This window comes from Oncorhynchus mykiss, chromosome 7, assembly GCF_057628025.1.
Source record: "Oncorhynchus mykiss isolate SJ-2025 chromosome 7, ASM5762802v1, whole genome shotgun sequence".
Classification (NCBI taxonomy): domain Eukaryota; kingdom Metazoa; phylum Chordata; class Actinopteri; order Salmoniformes; family Salmonidae; genus Oncorhynchus; species Oncorhynchus mykiss.
Genome location: NC_143028.1, coordinates 15,449,669 through 15,468,461, shown reverse-complemented (window position 1 = coordinate 15,468,461; position 18,793 = coordinate 15,449,669). Strand labels below are relative to the sequence as shown.

At 41.0% G+C, this 18,793-nt stretch overlaps 1 protein-coding gene across 1 annotated transcript; it reads left to right on the top strand.

The window, feature by feature from the left end:
* Window positions 1-1,792: 1,792 nt before the first annotated feature.
* Window positions 1,793-13,630, top strand: LOC110527461 (uncharacterized). The gene is made up of 2 exons (XM_036982878.2): window positions 1,793-2,243; window positions 10,521-13,630. Exons 1-2 carry the CDS (start codon window positions 1,964-1,966, stop codon window positions 11,465-11,467), a joined length of 1,227 nt encoding a protein of 408 aa, XP_036838773.2. The 5' UTR covers window positions 1,793-1,963; the 3' UTR covers window positions 11,468-13,630.
* Window positions 13,631-18,793: the final 5,163 nt, after the last annotated feature.

Sequence of the window (18,793 nt, the reverse complement as noted above, 5' to 3'; positions counted from 1 at the left end):
AAAGAACTAGAGAGGACAAATATAGGTACAAGGCAAGATTTTCATAATTTACATTTAAAAAAAAAAAATGTTTTGACCTTAGATTAATCAATGTAGTCGGAGCAGAATTCCACAAAGCCTGGTCTCTGCTCAATTCCATTGTTGGAGTTCATCAGAAACTTCATTCAACATGGAGGGGACAATTTAAGCTTCACAATTTAATTAGTGTCTGAGTTTAATGTGAATTTATTAATATGATAGTACATTGTAGACTTAAAAAAAAAATATATATATATTTTTTTAGGTATTCACTGATAGTTACTATGAGGGTGCTTAACCTTTTTTACGTGTGTGTGTGTCTCATCTCCCCCTTCTCCTTTCAGTAACACTGCTACAAACTGGGCGCCAGCCTGGCCTCCGCCAGCTCCTCTTCTAAGGATTGTTACCTGCAACAGATAACAAGAACAGCCAACAGAGCCACCGCCTGGATCGCTGGATTCAACCTCCAGCTGAGAGAAAGGGTCCCCCGACAACGTGACGTGAGCAGAACCTTTTTGGTCCCAGAATTTTTCACTCGGGTCACATGGTCCGGAAAAACACTTGGGCCTAAGCAAAAAATTGTTCTGATACGTTACTCATGCAGCTAGGCATGATATCAGATCTGTTAGTGGAAAGGGACAGCAGTGCAGCTGTATGTAGCGTAGTGGTTAAGAACAGACAGTTAAGAGCATTTGGCCAGTAACGGCAACTGAAAGGTCGCTGGCTCGAAACCCCGAGCTGACTAAGTGGGGAAAATACTGCCATTGTGCATTTGAGCAAGGCACTTAACCCTAATTTCTCCTGTAAGTAATCTGCTAAATTACTTTTTAAAAAACTATAACAGCTGGTATAGGCAGAGCACTGCAACCAGCAACTACTTTATTTATTTAACCTTTACTTGTGTTACCCATTAAAATGAATGGCAGGTAGCCTGGTCTCAGAACTGTATGACGGATTAAAATATGGCAGATAAAACTACTAAAATGGCACATTTTCGTTTTTCCTTTTTGTAGTGGGCCAGGGCTGGAGGAACCTCACACATGGCACACAATACCCATTCATTTGCGCATGTTAGACCATAAAATGCTTCACAACGTTGACTATCTTGTTAGCCACACACAATTCAGTGCATGAAGATTTCTCACTGCTTTGAACATTGGTATTATTTTACTGCAAACAGTTACTCTAAATAAGTGTTCGCCAACAGGTGTGTTGTAATTTCTCTAAAAATGTATTTCTATGTACTTAAACTGGTATTGTTTTTTTAAGTGTGTGTGTGTGTGTGTATATATAAAAAACACATTGGATATGTTGCTTTTGGTTGACAGCATAAAATGGAATGAGAAAAGATTTAAGATGAGAACAGAAAGTCTGTAGAGTCCTCCATTTATTTGAGCCTCAATTGACCTGTTTACTGAGACCTGTCTTAGGCTCGGCTGAGGCTCTGTTAAATACAGCAAAGGGTGTAGACTGGATATGGGGGTGTTTCGATGAGACATTTTGCATGGAATGTTTTTACAGCCTTATTTGGATAAGAGTTTCCATTTCCAGTAAGAGATGGTGTACAAAAAAGACTGACCATATATAAAAACAGTTACTCAATTATTAAACAATGATTCTGCAAACCATAGGAATAATTCCTACTGTCAGAGAATACACCAAATTTAATTTGTGCTCAAAGATTTGACTCTGAGTAATGCGCCTTCTAGTCTCCACGCGGTAGGTGGCGCTTTCTAACTATTTGTCTATCTAAAATCTGACCGGATGTGCTCCCAAGAAAGAACACAATTATCAAAGATGGCGAAACATTGATAACAAGAAGCCATATGTTCTTTAAAAATATGACCATTTCGTGAATAAGCTGCTGCTGCAAAAAAAACAGTTTAGAATCCAAATAGATTAAGTAATTGTGTCCGGTAAAAAAAAAAAAAAACAAGGGCTTAAAATGTCTGAGTCGAGTATTTTGCATCAACGGATAAGCTCCGTCATGGACATTCTAGCCTCCGCTGCCGTGACAGAGATTTGCAAATTAGTAGAGGATTGTTGTGGCGCGTTAAGTGTAGAAGTCTCTCAAAGCAAAGAGCAAATCAAAATGCTAGAGAAGCAACTCCGCCTGACCGAGTCGAGGTACATGTCGGTGAGTGGCAAAGGACAGACGCTTGTTACCAGTGGTTCATCGAGAACCAACAGTCCTTCCGGCAATTCCACCGCGGCTGATGATGAAGGTGGGCTATCGATTTGTAACTGTCTTTAGGGTTGCCAGGTTGTTAAACGGGTGGGCCTAATCCTGAATGCTGATTGGTTAAAACCGCATTCCAGCCGTTGTTTATTTAAGCAATAAGGCCTGAGGGGTGTGGTATATGGCTAATATACCACGTGTAAGGGCTGTTCTTGAACGACTCAACCCGGAGTGCCTGGATACAGCCCATAGCCATGGCATGTTGGCCATATACCACAAACCCCTGAGGTGCCTTATTGCTATTATAAACTGGTTACCAAGGCAATTAGAGCAGTAACAATACATATTTTGTCATACATCAGACCTATACCACAGGTATCACGGCTGTCAGCAAATCAGCATTCAGGGCTCAAATCACCCAGTTTATAATCCACAAGTTGCCACAGGCATTTTAACTTAATAGATTTAGCCGATTTACTCTGTTCCATCTGACTGTGCGATCCACTGTCTCATCAGCCCAGCCAGGCAATTTATAAACTTGGATCTCCACTATAAAAAGCATCTAGACATTATCTCACATTTCTTTTAGACTAACATTTTGTTTTCAACAGCGGAGATTTATATATACCATGCTGTCTGTCTCAGACATTTGCAAAATAGTTTCAATATTTAAATTCGATCTCCTGCTGTCCCATAGTAATGAACGTGTCGGGACGAGACAGGCAGGCCGTGTTTCTCAGCCAATCGAAATCGTGAACCAACTGGCATCATTTTTATGGATATATATATAAAATATAAAACGAAACGAAGTGCAGCTAGTTTGCAGTCTTTTCAGCTTCAGTTTGAAGTGATTGTGTTTTCTGTGTTGTTGGCTAGCTTCTCTGATCAAGTGTCCTGACAAGTGAGCACATTTTCTATGCCAGGCAAATTGCGCCTCATTAGCTCGTTATGGATGTATCCAAATAAATGTCACTAGAAAACAGTTTAAACAAATGCGGCTACGTTGCTGTTAATCTGGCTGCACTTTTTGACGTGACTGTAAATTAGCCTTAGTTGGCTAGCTAGAAAGTAAGGGATAAGAACATACACAATGAAACATTTAGAACAAACAACTGGATCACGTCCATAGATCCAGGACAAAAAGACGGATTAACTGGGTCGTGTCTCCAGCAACCGAACCAATAGAACGAACAACCGCCCCCGGCTTGGGTAGCAACCCTAGATTTGTGTCGTCGGGACTATATCTTGTGGAAAGATGAAATAGTATGAATACATTTATCAAAATAACATTTTAATGAAAATATATCAATAACCCGTTGTATAAAAGTGATAATGCCCTCGAAGCTGGTGTTTGGAGGATATATTGGCACGGTTTGCAACACCCCGTGCTAATATATTCTCCAAACACCGGCTTCTCAGGCATTATCACTTAAATTACTACTTAAAATCAGCCAAAAAGGCCTGAAAACTAGCTCCAGCAGCAAGAGAGGAGTTACCACCTTAATCCAATAGGTGGCTCCATAATGACAATCTAACATGCTGACCAGACCGGACACGTCGCAAATAAAATTTAGAAATCCATGTTATTCAATTATTGCATCCACACTGCTCGCGCGCGTCTGCGACACCAAGGGCTAAATTAGAACTCATTCCTATTTCTGAAGCAGATTGCGCTGAAAGTCCTGCCTCTCCCATCTCCTCATTGGTTTATAGTAGCAGGTACCCAGCAGGTGCCATCTCCTCATTGGTTATACCCACGTGGGTGACTGAAAGACGAACTGTTTTGCCAGTAGTTGTGGTAATACTATGAAAGTTTAGATGCGATCACCATATAAGTTAAACGATGAAAAAGCCTGGAAGGAAGAGAGATGACTAGAAACGATTCGGTTGGTCGTTTTTTGTCGGAGTAGAGGTCCTTGTGTATTTCAGGTAAAATAACAACTCAATGTTTATATCCCAGGACAAATTAGCTAGCAACAGCAAGCTAGCTAAATAGGACAAATTAACGTTATCTAGCAAGTGCCAGCTAACTAGCTAAATTGCCATACATGTTTAATGATTTCCGACCTGTCCCCAAATTAATGTCATTGGTTCAGAGTTTGTTTTGATATTTTAACCTGCGTGTCGTAATCGCGTTCGGTGTGGGGGGGGGGGCAAAATACATTTATGCACGATGGCGCACCCGCGCAACCGTTTTGGGTTCCGTGTTAATCCAACTGCTTTACCTTGTTCTCTCCATTTCTCCCTTTATTGGTTCATGATAGTGAATGGTTAAAACGTATGTTGTTTTTTCTGAACATTCTTGTAAAATGGTATTGCTCTAAAATAATCATATTTTCAACTGGAGTATATAAATCCAAACGCGCCAACAGTTTGCTTTTTGTCTTGTTTTATGAAAAAATGTTTTAATTCATGTGTGGCTGCAGACTTCCATCCCTCTGAACAGCCAGTAATGGAGTTAATAGGAACCTCTCTGTCCTCCAGTCTGCTCCGTTGTGCACAGCTCTCTCTTTCTCTCTCTCTCCTCTGACTTTCTGGCAAATGCTAGCTAGGTTGCGACATCGAAATTAACTTTTTTCTTCACCATCCCAGAATCGGCCCAAACTGAAGATAAACTGTCCCAAATTTAAAATATATATATATTTTTTTCATATGCCGACATGGGTGTACTCTAGGACAAAGGTCATTCACAATGATTGAATAGGCTGTCATGACTTTACTTTCATTAATCTGATGACTTCTATTTATCTAATCAACTATGTTTAATTGTTACCCGATTTAAATTCATCATGTAACAATTAACTCATTAGGATTTGGGGCACCACGAGAGCGGTTGTTTAAAGACTTGCCATCTCCTGAATTAAACTCTAAAGGTCTTTACCTATCACATCCATAAAACAGTCAACGTATTAATCATAACCTCATATAATAATTCTGAACAGTCGTAACCTCCTACATTGCAAAAAAAACAGCCTTATGATTCAGTACGACACAAATTGGTTTATTTATTTACTAACTAACTAAATGGGTACACAGGATAAACACACACACTTAATACATTAAAACAGGTCCCTAGCAGTCTGACGCAAATGGCGGCTTGTTACAAAGGAGATGGGGAGGGTGAGAGAGAGGGACAGAGACATAATACTTTGGACCATTTAGAAACTACTCTCACAGTTATCATATGCACACGAACCGCTGCCCATTTGGAGTAAGAAATCACAAATGCTCTGACATGATAATTCACATATCCCAACTTCACCTAGGTAGAGAGGGACTCCGCTTAAAAAAACAAAAGGACGCTCCTCACTTTCTCTCCATTAACCACTCAATTTGCCCGACCTGCGTCATCCACTCCAGGGATATTCTTCTATTCTTTAATGTCAACTCCCCATGACACGCCCAATATTACCCCCTTAATCTGAGTTTTCACATTGATGGGCGCCCTGCTCAAATCGGATGAGCCAAAACACACGCTCTTTCTGCTCCGCAGAAGTACAAGAAATTAAAACTAGCCCACTTCTCCTGATCCTCACAGCTTTAACTTTACCTAATACCTTTCCCACCAGTTAAATCTAATCAAATGTTATTTGTGACATGCTCCAAATACTACTAATACTAATACTAGTACTACAGTGAAAGGCTTACTTAACCAACAATGCAGTTTTAGGAAAATACAAAAAAAAGATAATAATAACAAATTATTAAAGAGCAGCAGTAAATAATAATAGCGGGGCTATGTAGAGGGGGGTACCGGTGTCGAGGTAATTATGTACATGTAGGTAGAGTTATTAAAGGAGCTATGCATAGATAATAACAGAGTTGCAGGTGGGGTCTGGGTAGCCATTTGATTAGCTGTTGATTAGCTGAGTCTTATGTCATCTCTTCTCTGTTGACGTTGAGACTGGTGTTTTGCAGGTACTATCTAATGAAGTTGCCAGTTGAGGACTTGTGAGGTGTCTGTTTCTCAAACTAGACACTCTAATGTACTTGTCCTCTTGCTCAGTTGTGCACCGGGGCCTCCCACTCTTTCTATTCTGGTTAGAGACAGTTTTTCGCTGTTCTGTGAAGGGAGTAGTACACAGTGTTGTATGAGATCTTCAGTTTCTTGGCAATTTCATGCATGGAAGAGTGGGAAGAAGGCCAGTTTTATTGCTTCTTTAATCAGGACAACAGTTTTCAGCTGTGCTAACATAATTGCTAAAGGGTTTTCTAATGATCAATTAGCCTTTTAAAATTATAAACTTGGATTAGCTAACACAACGTGCCATTGGAACACAGGAGTGATGGTTGCTGTTAATGGGCCTCTGTACGCCTAGATATTCCATTAAAAAAAATCAGCTGTTTCCAGCTACAATAGTCATTTACAACATAGTAACGTAAAACATTAACAACGTATACAATTTGCTGTTATTTAATACAAAAATGTGCTTTTCTTTCAAAAACAAGGACATTTCTAAGTGACCCCCAAATTTTTGACATCTTGTACATCTCTTTTCCATAAGATATGTTTGAATTTTTAAAATAATTTTCATTGGGAAGGCAGATAAAAGCATTTTTATCAAAAGCAATCACTTTTGTTTTGAGCCGACTTCACCCATTGCAAAACACGCTTACCCGGGCCAGATTAGTTAAATCCCCTCACCAGTCAAGAAATGGTCAAGTCAGGGGTCGCCTTCCCCTGCTCAGTCCTTGCATGCATCATCCAATGGCTGTGTGTCACGTCAACAACCGTGTCATCGACTGACAGATTGCTGTAACATATGATACTGTAAAATACCTATCTAGGCGTTGTAAGATCTGGCAGGCCTCTCACTCACACACAGCACTGTATTGCTAATTATCCCAACTGACAAATCAAGAAGATTGAAATACCGCTCGTTTTTAAAAGATGTTGTCAGTAGGCTAGCTAATGCTATAGCAGGTCAAAATCAATGGGTTGATTTAGTATTAGCTAAGTTCAAAGTTCCTCCAGAGAAGCCGCTCCATCTAGGTGCATTTCTGTGGGCCTAATTCAGATAATGCATGTCCAGCAAGATGTCCAGCGCTTCAACCCAAACCTTCTCCACCCTCTCTCCCTACCAGCAAAATGTTAGTCGCATCTCGCTCAAACTAGCTTGCCTGATCCTAAGAAAGCTGCTCTATCCTCACTGTTGGAAGTAATTTAATGAGCTAAATGTGAGAGGAAAATAGTATTTTACAGGTTAAAAAAATAACAATATGAACGGTACTTTTTTGGTTTGAACCGGTTCAGAACTTTATTTTGCTGGGAGGAACAGTGGAACGGATCGAAAAAAATGGTGGTTCTGTTCAAAACAAAACGATTGGAAAATTATTTTGGTTCCAACCCGTGGTTAGGATAGTTAGGAGTTTGTTTTCTGAGCCATATCTCGCGCCGGCTGTCCTGATCGTGGCATAGCACTGTTCTGACTAGAGCGAGAAGTCGTGAACATCTAGTCGGATTCTTATGGCTAGCAAGCTCCCACTGCTCAGCCACACAAGAACTGTGAAATGAGCAACATTAACAGTAGTGGAATCAAATGTTCGCCTCCAAATTAAAAGTCCTGTATTGAAAACGATGCAAATGGACACAATAAATGTGCCGAACAATGTTGGAATGTCTTTACATAATTTCAACAAAATACAAATTTATTTATTTGACAACAAACATTAAAAAAATCTGTACTACTTCATTACACAAAGGAAAAACCTCAACCAATTTCTAAAGACTGTTGACATCCAGTGGAAGAGGTAGGAACTGCAAGAAGGTCCCTTAGAAATCTGGATTCCCAATGAAAATTAAAGAGTGACCAAAAAAAAAAAAAAATTCTGAATGGTTTGTCCTCAGGGTTTCGCCTGCTAAATAAGTTATGTTATACTCACAGACATGATTCAAACAGTTTTAGAAAATTCAGTGTTTTCTATCCAAATCTACTAATAATATGCATATCTTATCTTCTGGGGATGAGTAGCAGGCAGTTGAATTTGAGCATGCTTTTCATCCAAAATTCTGAATGCTGCCCCCTATCCTAGAGAAGTTAAGAACACATTCTTATTTTCAATGACAGCCTAGGAACGGTGGGTTAACTGCCTCGTTCAGGGGCAGAACAACAGATTTTTACCTTGTTAGTTCGGGGGATTCAATCTTGCAACCTTATAGTTAACTAGTCCAACGCTCTAACCACCTGCCTCTCATTGCACTCCACGAGGAGACTGCATGTTGCTCGAATGCAGTAAGCCAGGGTAAGTTGCTAGCTAGCATTAAACTTATCTTATAAAAAAAATCAATCAATCATAATCACTAGTTAACTACACATGGTTGATGATATTACTAATTTATCTAGCATGTCCTGCATTGCATATAATCGATGCGGTGCGTATCGTTGCTCCAATGTGTACCTAACCATGAACATCAATGCCTTTCTTAAAATCAATACACAGAAGTATATATTTTTAAACCTGCGTATTTAGCTAAAAGAAATCCAGGTTAGCAGGCAATATTAACCAGGTGAAATTGTGTCACTTCTCTTGCGTTCATTGCACGCAGAGTCAGAGTCTTGTTTTCGAGATGATAGTTTCCGGATTCGACCATATTAATGACCTAAGGCTCCTATTTCTGTGTGTTATTATGTTATAACTAAGTCTATGATTTGATAGAGCAGTCTGACTGAGTGGTGGTAGGCAGCAGCAGGCTCGTAAGCATTCATTCAAACAGCACTTTTGTGTGTTTTGCCAGCAGCTCTTCGTTGTGCGTCAAGCATTGCACTGTTTATGACTTCAAGCCTATCAACTCCCGAGATTAGGCTCGTGTAACTGATGTTAAATGGCTAGCTAGTTAGCGGGGTGTGCGCTAATAGCGTTTCAAACGTCACTCGCTCTGAGACTTGGAGTAGTTGTTCCCCTTGTTCTGCATGGGTAATGCTGATTCGAGGGTGGCTGTTGTCTTTGTGTTCCTGGTTCGAGCCCAGGTAGGAGCGAGGAGCGGTACGGAAGCTATACTGTTACACTGGCAATACTAAAGTGCCTATAAGAACATCCAATAGTCAAAGGTTTATGAAATAGAGCGAAATAGTCCTATAATTCCTATAATAACTACAACCTAAAACTTCTTACCTGAGAATATTGAAGACTCATGTTCAAAGGAACCACCAGCTTTCATATGTTCTCATGTTCTGAGCAAGGAACTTAAACGTTAGCTTTCTTACATGGCACATATTGCACTTTTACTTTCTTCTCCAACTCTTTGTTTTTGCATTATTTAAACCAAATTGAACATGTTTCATTATTGGAGGCTATATTGATTTTATTGATGTATTATAGTAAGGTAAAATAAGTGTTCATTCAGTATTGTTATTGTCATTATTACAAATAAGTAAAAAATAAATAAAATCGTCCGATTTATCGGTATCGGCTTTTTTGGTCATCCAACAATCGGTATCGGCGTTGAAAAATCATAATCGGTCGACCTCTAGTCTGTTTCAGAATGTGTGGAGCTGTCAATAAATCAGTGGAATTAAATTCAGGTTTGAGACGTCAGGCAAACCTCCCTCCACAGACATTTCCAGTCAAATATCAGGTTTGATCGGGGGTTTGGGCTTTGTCCACTCTAGGATTCTAACTCTACAATCAATAGTGCAGGTTTCATATAGCGAGCGAAATTAAGTAATTTGCAGTCAATATTAATCATTTTAAATGTGAATATAATAAACAATATAAAATCCATGTTTATTAAGTACATCCTCTGTAGACGTTCTCTCGTGGACAGACTATGTAAACATAAATGAGCAGGAATAGTTCCGGTGCTTGGATTTTTCCTGTTTTTTTGTTGTTGACAAATCACGATTTCACAGTTGGATAGCATCTTTAGAATTTCGGGAGGGGACTTTTGGCCCATAACTTGCAAAGAGAGATGGTGGAGCTCCTCGTTCTTGTTCTAGTGTCTCTTCTCTTAACACGTATGGACCCAGAACTGAATCAAGCAGCTGACCAATTACACAAAACTTGAGGTCTGTGTTAACAGAGATTACTGAAGACAGTCGCTCGCTGTACTACCCTTGTGTTTTTTTATGGATCATTATTGTTGTTTAGACCAGTAATGAGCTATGCCCCCTCCATTATAATAATTAGAGCCAGATTGCGGCTGTTGGTGAAAATGATTGGCCCAAACAGTTTGTGTACATAAGTCAATCAACAACAGCACAGATGAGTGCGAAATCCTGAACATAGCATAGGATATCTTAGACCCCATTTATCTTATGTCAGATCATCAGTACCTAGCTCATCAGCTTATAAATTCTAACTACTCTTTTCTCCTTCCCTTCAGATTTCCAGCAATTCATTGTCTCTGAAGTGGAGTTTCCCCCTGAGCAGCAGCATTATAAGCAGGATTGGAGCCCCAGTCTGGGGCAATATAATTGGAACCCCATACAGATTAAAGAGGAAGACGAGGAATTCAGCGTCATCCAGGAGGAGGAAGACTCTGTATTCACTCCTGCCTGGGTGAAAAGTGACTATGATCAGTACCCAACTCAGTCCTCACAAACCCAAAGTGAAGAATACGAAGACACAATGGCCTCTACTGAAGAGATCAAAACAGAACCGAAGGAAGACTATTCCTCACAGCCAACCAGTGACTCTCATCCCCAGTGCAAATTGAAGAAGACATGGACAGAAAAAGGACAAAGCTCGAATGGTGGAAAATCCATGGACCTGAAATCTCCAGTGCAAAGAAGTCGCACAGAAGAGAAATCATTTTGCTGTAGTGACTGTGGTGAATGTTTTACTCAGATGGGAACACTGGATTCTCATATGAGGACCCACACACGGGAGAAGTTGTATCACTGTCAAGATTGTGACAAAGTATTCACTCGGCTTGACCGCTTCAAATTGCATAGGAAGGCCCACACAGGAGAGAAACCGCATCGCTGTGGTGAATGTGGCAAATGTTTTTCTCAAGTTGGGTATCTGAACTATCACATAAAGACTCACACAGGGGAGAAACCACATCGCTGTCATGATTGTGGCAAATGTTTTTTTCGAGTTGGTGAGCTGACACTTCATAAGAGGATTCACACAGGCGAGAAACCACATCGCTGCCTGGTCTGTGGCAAATGTTTTGCTCGTCCTAGTAATTTGAGTAGTCACATTAGGATTCACACAGGGGAGAAATCTTATAGCTGTCATCATTGTGGCAAATATTTTCGTCATAAAGGTAATCTGACAACGCATATGAGGATTCACACGAGGGAAATCACATCATTGTCGCTATAGTAGCAGATCTTTCAGAACTGGCGTTAGTCACATGAGTTCATATGAGGATAATCACATGAGTGATAAACTATATTGCTGTCAGGATTGTTGTAAATATTTCACTAATTGTTTGAATTGTCTGGGACATCGGAAAGAAGAGACCACATTACTGCCACGAGTAGAAAATATTTCACAACTGCCTTTTTTTGACATTGTGTATGAGACATTCACACGGGAGGAATCTTACAAGCGTCTGTCAAATGCTTAAGTGCCAAAAGTGCATTGAATTGTCTTCAGAATACACACTATATAGGCTAAGTGATGATTGCTTCAAAACAAAGGCTTAAGCAGACACAGGGAGAGAATGCACGGGACATGACTGTGCCCTGTGTAGGGAAGGGCATCAGACAGACAAGTTACTATTGTTCATAGTTTTTAACTTGATTATATTAGTCTCATTTTATAACTTTCCATGTGAACCCTGCCAGGCAATCACTGCACAACATCTGTCAAATAATTGGTCCAACGATCGTGATACAATTATCTTGATCTGATGAAATCCACGTTGATGCAAGCTGTAACCGAGTCTAGCTCAAACGGCGACTTAAACTGGTCCTATTGAATCCAGTAGAGACCATTAGATTCCAGTTCAGCCCACTAGACACCAGTAGCCATTCTCTACCTGAACAAACCTAGAGAATTGATACATTGTTTATGTACTCATGTATAATACCTACTTCGGTGTGTAGTTATTGTGTGTTTAGCCCCTTATTGAGTACTGTCTTCCTTGTAAATCATGATAAAACATTATGGAAAAGTTATGTAATGATTTATTGAAAAGAGTGGGAGCCTTGTTTAAAATTTTTTTAATCAGAATTACTTTGAGGTCCATGTGTTTTATAACTAGTATAAGATATGTTGATAATACAATCATTCAAGCCTTTATTATTAATTTTACAGTTTCACGTGACATGACTAACTTTGAAATATTTACACTTGACCCGGAAGTGCTTCATTACTCCTGTTGGCTTCACGGGTGACAGAACATAACACAAGCTAGCCATTATCTGAAAAATGTCTAGATTGGAGTTGTTGAGTGATTTTTAACCAGGCGCTGTGGATGAGATATTCAGAGCATTTGCAAAAACGATATCAGGGTAACAGTTACCAGGACAACGTTTATCTATCGAAAGAGGACAACGGACGTCTGTCTACAGGGGCTGCTTGAAGTCATCCTGAAATCTGAGATAAAGGTTTATAGAGCAGGTTTGTAACTTTTTTTTCTGTTATTCAACGTTCATTTTAGGAACATTGACGATGTTGACGGTTTAATTCAGTTAGCAGGAAGATAGGCTACATCTAGCAAGCTCACACTGGGTCACTAGCAGCCCGGCCTCTGCATCATTTATAGCTTGAACAGCCGCTAGTGATCGTTGCAAGGTTATAGTTTTGTGATTTAATATTCATTTTTTATTTTGATTAGAAATTCAGTTTAGTTGGAGTTAGTTTTTAGACTTGATTTGCTAGTTTTTATTTTGTTTGAGTTTTGATAGAAATGTTTATTTTGTTTTTATATTTAGTAGCCTATGTGTGGGAGGCCAGGAGACATTTGTTGTTTTAGGATGTCACTTCTGGGCGCTGTAATATATAAGTTGATGGGCCTGGACCATAGACATAACATCTCTGTGTCACGATGGCATCTGTGAGAGAATGGGCAGTGCCGTTGAGGTCATCTCATCTAAAAAAGTCAATTTTCTTCTTCATGAGTAAAATTCATAGGGTGATTATTCCTAATGACCTGGCATCAGGACTCAAACTGGATCATCAGGAAGGAACAGACAATGAATTGGGACGTTAATGAAATCAAAATGGTGAAAGTCCTCAAAAACACTGCCCAGGCTTTTAGCCAGTAGAGACAACTCCATGCAACTTAATGGCTGGGACATAGGTTTGGTTTCAATTATAAAACAATCTGAATGTGACTTGGATTTAAAGGATAAGCCCCTGGTGAAAGAGAACTCTTTCCCAATTTTACACCAATCCAATGCCTTTTTAACTTTAGTAGTTTGTTAGAATAATTAAGTTCCTTAACCTGACAGAGAGGAAAAAACAAATGAAGGTCATGGCACATTTGACATGCTATGTTTATGTAATATTAAACATGTACAGTGCATTCGGAAAGTATTCTGACCCCCTGATTTTTTTTCCACATTTCATTAGATTACAGCCTTATTCTAAAATCGATTAAATCACCCCCCCCCCCCCCCCTATAATGACAAAGCAAAAACAGGTTAACATTTTTGCTAATTATTAAAAGTAAAAAACTATCACATTTACATAAGTATTCAGATCCTTTACTCAGTACTTTGTTGAAGCACCTTTTGGCAGCGATTACAGCCTCGAGTCTTAGGTATGAAGCTACAAGCTTGGCATATCTGTTTTTGGGGAGTTTCTCCCATTCTTCTCTGCAGATCCTCTCAAGCTCTGTCAGGTTGGATGGGGAGTGTTGCTGCACAGCTATTTTCAGGTCTCTCCAGAGATGTTTGATCGAGTTCAAGTCCTGGCTCTGGTTGGGCCTCTCAAGAACATTCAGAGACTTGTCCCGAAGCCACTCCTGTGTTGTCTTGGCTGTGTGCTTAGGGTTGTTTTCCTGTTGGAAGGTAAACCTTCTCCCCAGTTTGAGGTCCTGAGCAGGTTTTCATCAAAGATCTCTGTACTTTGCTCCGTTCATCTTTCCCTCGATCCTGACTAGTCTCCCAGTCCCTGCCGCTGAAAAACATCCCCGCAGCATGATGCTCCTGCCACCATGCTTCATCGTAGGAATGGTGCCAGGTTTCCTGCAGATGTGATGCTTGGTATTCAGGCCAAATGGTTAAATCTTGTATCTCATGGTCTGAAAGTCCTTTGGGTGCCTGTTTGTCAAATTCCAAGTGGGCTGTCATGTGCCTTCTACTGAGGGGTGACTTCCATCTGGCCACAATACCATAAAGGCCTGATTGATGGAGTGCAGAAGAGATGGTTATCCTTCTGGAAGGTTCTCCCATTTCCAAGTCTGGAGCTCTGTCAGAGTGACCATCGGGTTCTAGGTCGCCTCCCTGACCAAGGCCCTTCTCACCATATTGCTCAGTTTTTGGCCGGGCCGCCAGCTCTAGGAAGAGTATTGTTGCTTCCAAACTTCTTCCATTTTTAAGAAAGATGAAGGCCACCGTGCTCTTGGGGACCTTCAATGCTGCAGTCATTTTTTTGGTACCCTTCCTCAGATGTGTTCCTCGACAAAATCCTGTCTCGGAGCTCTACAGAGAATTTCTTCCATCTCATGGCTTGGTTTTTGCTCTGACATGCACTGTCATCTGTACAAAGTCTGTTTTTACATCCATTGAAAATGACAATTCCTCAATGTATTTCTAAAAAAACTTTCCAGCTCTCTCCCTTTCGATAACCACTCAGCGTGAAAGTAAAAAGTTTCATTCTCTGATCCAGTGGAAACATCAAATGTGATTTATAGGATATTTTATTTTTAGCAGCATATTTTTTTGTGGGGGCTTTCTAGTCTATTTTTACATAGGTGGCAATGGACAGACCACATGACAAGTTATTTTTTAGGTTTGTATAATTTTCATTTAGATACAATTGACTGACCACATGACAATGATTTTGAGATGTTATTATAAATGTGCACATGAAAATCATAACTTGCACGCAGATCAATAAGATAAATTGGCATTCCACATGAGAAAGGTTGCAGACTCCTCGTGTAACCTATTACCGGCAACTTCAGGAGCGTAATGGCAGAATCTGCGAGAGCCAGCAGGAGCGAGAATAGTTGGGTCAGGTTAATTTTTTTTTTTTTTCTGGTAATCCTGGTCTTTGGCTCCCTCTTGAGTCATTAGTGTCTTATTTAATCAAACCGGGAGCTTAAAGCATCAGACAAGCTCAATGCATATATCGTTGATTCTATTAAAACACACAGGGTGTATCTATATGCTCACATACGTTTGAAAATTTCGACCAATTGACTGATATTTTTGGGGGGTCGGAGGTAGCCCTACTTAGGTCAATCGTTTTCCTCATTGTAATGCTCAAAAGAACAGCAACTGGATACCTGACTGCCTGCTTTATACAGCAAGACACAACCCCGTGACTCACGGTCTGTAGGAGCGGACCATTTTGCTGAACAGGGTGGTGTACCTAATAAACTGGCCACCGAGTGTATATCATCACATGTATCTACAGATTAAGATCTGATCCGCAAGATGCAGCTTCCACCAACACCACAGAGGAGACCGACACCAGAGGATACCGAAGACGATACCTCAACAAAGGAAACCAGGCTGGAAATGCAAAAAAGAAAAAGCAGTCCAGGCTGCTTTTCATGTACTCCCACTTTTCTGCATCAAAGTGGACACGCTAGGGGGGTCATTGTTACACCTGACACAAAGAATCACATCACGGCATCCTTGTGATTCCCACCCATAATTTGTTAGCGGTACTCATGATGTGGTGTGAGAGCGTAGGTATCATCAGCTTTTTGACAGAGGTAATGACAACCTGTAAACCTTTCTTGGTCTGGGGACTTCATCTTGGGCACTCCAAAGGTTCCAGGGTATGGATTAGCCCGGACATATAAGAGAAGTAACCAGTGGAGCTACCATAAAATGGTATGTTTGTTAAAGTCAAATTGGTTAACGTTACAGCTGATGTTGTACACAATATAGTATGCGCCTGCTTTTTAAATTATGGTGAGACATACCCTGCAGCGCAGGAACATTGCTGCTCCATTTCATTCCCCTTTGCCTCGATTGTCAGCTGGTGGGCTTTTTCTCTTACTGGGACCAGTAGGCGTTGGACTCTTAGTCATTTTATTAAATTCAGACAAAGCCTTTTCTTCTTTAAAATATAATTGCGTCACCAGCGGTTATGGATGAAGACAAACGTGCGTTTTGAGTAAGTTTCTTAACGTGTTAACTTTTTGTTGCTCCTTGCTGAAACAAGTAAGGTGTTGTGGAAAACAAGTCTACAGTTGCCTAGGCAACACCCCCCTCCATGCAGCACACAGAAATATACTGCTCAAAAAAAATAAAGGGAACACTAAAATAACACATCCTAGATCTGAATGAATTAAATATTCTTAAATACTTTTCTTTACATAGTTGAATGTGCTGACAACAAAATCACACATTATCAATGTAAATCAACCCATGGAGGTCTGGATTGTGAAGTGGAAAACCACACTACTGGCTGATCCAACTTTGATGTAATGTCCTTAAAACAAGTCAAAATGAGGCTCAGTAGTGTGTGTGGCCTCCACGTGCCTGTATGACCTCCCTACAACGCCTGGGCATGCTCCTGATGAGGTGGCGGATGGTCTCCTGAGGGATCTCCTCCCAGACCTGGACTAAAGCATCCGCCAACTCCTGGACAGTCTGTGGTGCAATGTGGCGTTGGTGGATAGAGTGAGACATGATGTCCCAGGTGTGCTCAATTGGATTCAGGTCTGGGGAACGGGCGGGCCAGTCCATAGCATCAATGCCTTCCTCTTGCAGGAACTAATGACACAATACCGCCACATGAGGTCTAGCATTGTCTTGCATTAGGAGGAACCCAGGGCCAACCGCACCAGCATATGGTCTCACAAGGGGTCTGAGGATCTCATCTCGGTACCTAATGGCAGTCAGGCTACCTCTGGCGAGCACATGGAGGGCTGTGCTGCCCCCCAAAGAAATGCCACCCCACACCATGACTGACCCACCGCCAAACCGGTCATGCTGGAGGATGTTGCAGGCAGCAGAACGTTCTCCACGGCGTCTCCAGACTCTGTCACGTCTGTCACGTGCTCAGTGTGAACCTGCTTTCATCTGTGAAGTGCACAGGGCGCCAGTGGTGAATTTGCCAATCTTGGTGTTCTCTGGCAAATGCCAAACGTTCTGCATGGTGTTGGGCTGTAAGCACAACCCCCACCTGTGGACATCGGGCCCTCATACCACCCTCGTGGAGTCTGTTTCTGACCGTTTGAGCAGACGCATGCAGATTTGTGGCCTGCTGGAGGTCATTTTGCAGGGCTCTGGCAGTGCTCCTGCTTCTCCTTGCACAAAGGCGGAGGTAGCGGTCCTGCTGCTGGGTTGTTGCCCTCCTACGGCCTCCTCCACGTCTCCTGATGTACTGGCCTGTCTCCTGGTAGCGCCTCCATGCTCTGGACACTACGCTGACAGACACAGCAAACCTTCTTGCCACATCTCGCATTGATGTGCCATCCTGGATGAGCTGCACTACCTGAGCCACTTGTGTGGGTTATAGACTTCGTCTCATGCTACCACTAGAGTGAAAGCACTGCCAGCATTCAAAAGTGACCAACACATCAGCCAGGAAGTATAGGAACTGAGAAGTGGTCTGTGGTCCCCACCTGCAGAACCACTCCTTTATTGGGGGTGCTAATTGCCTATAATTTCCACCTGTTGTCTATTCCATTTGCACAACAGCATGTGACATTTATTGTCAATCAGTGTTGCTTCCTAAGTGGACAGTTTGATTTCACAGAATATATAGTATAATTAATAGAATGGGCTTGGAATCTAACATGCTGACCGGACCAGACACATCGAGTGTGTGAGCATCGCAAAATAAATGTAGATATCCAAGTTATTCAATTATTGCACCCACACTGCTCACGTGCCAACGAGTGTCTGGAATACCAAGGGCTAAAATAGAACTCCTTTCTATTTCTGATGCAGATCACGCTGAAAGTCCTGCCTCTCCCATCTCCTCATTGGTTTATAAAAGCAGGTACCCACATGCCATCTTCTCATTGGTTATGCCCACGTGGGTGATTGAAAGACGAACAGTTTTTTCAGTGGTGGTGGTAATACTATGAATGTGTAGATACGATCACCATACAAATTCAAAGATGAAAAATGCCTGGAAGGAGAGATGACTAGAAACGATTCGGTTGGCCGTTGTGTGGATTAATTGTCGGAATAGAGTTCCTTATTCATTTCAGGTAAAATAACAACTCAATGTTTATATCCCAGGACAAATTAGCTAGCAACAGCAAGCTAGCTAAATAGGACAAATTAGCTAACAAACTAAATTGCCATACATGTTTAATGCTTTTCAACCTGTCCCAAAATTAATGTCATTGGTTCAGAGTTTGTTTTGATATTTTAACCTGCGTGTCGTGATCGCGTTTGGTGTAGGGGGACAAAATACATTTATGCACAATCGGTTTGGGTTCCGTGTAACCCTGTCAATTTGACTGGTACACTCACAATGACTAACTGGTATTGTGATGCAATAATTTCCATGGTAATGTTCATTCAAATGATAACTGCTGTGGCTCATGCAAAGTGTGCT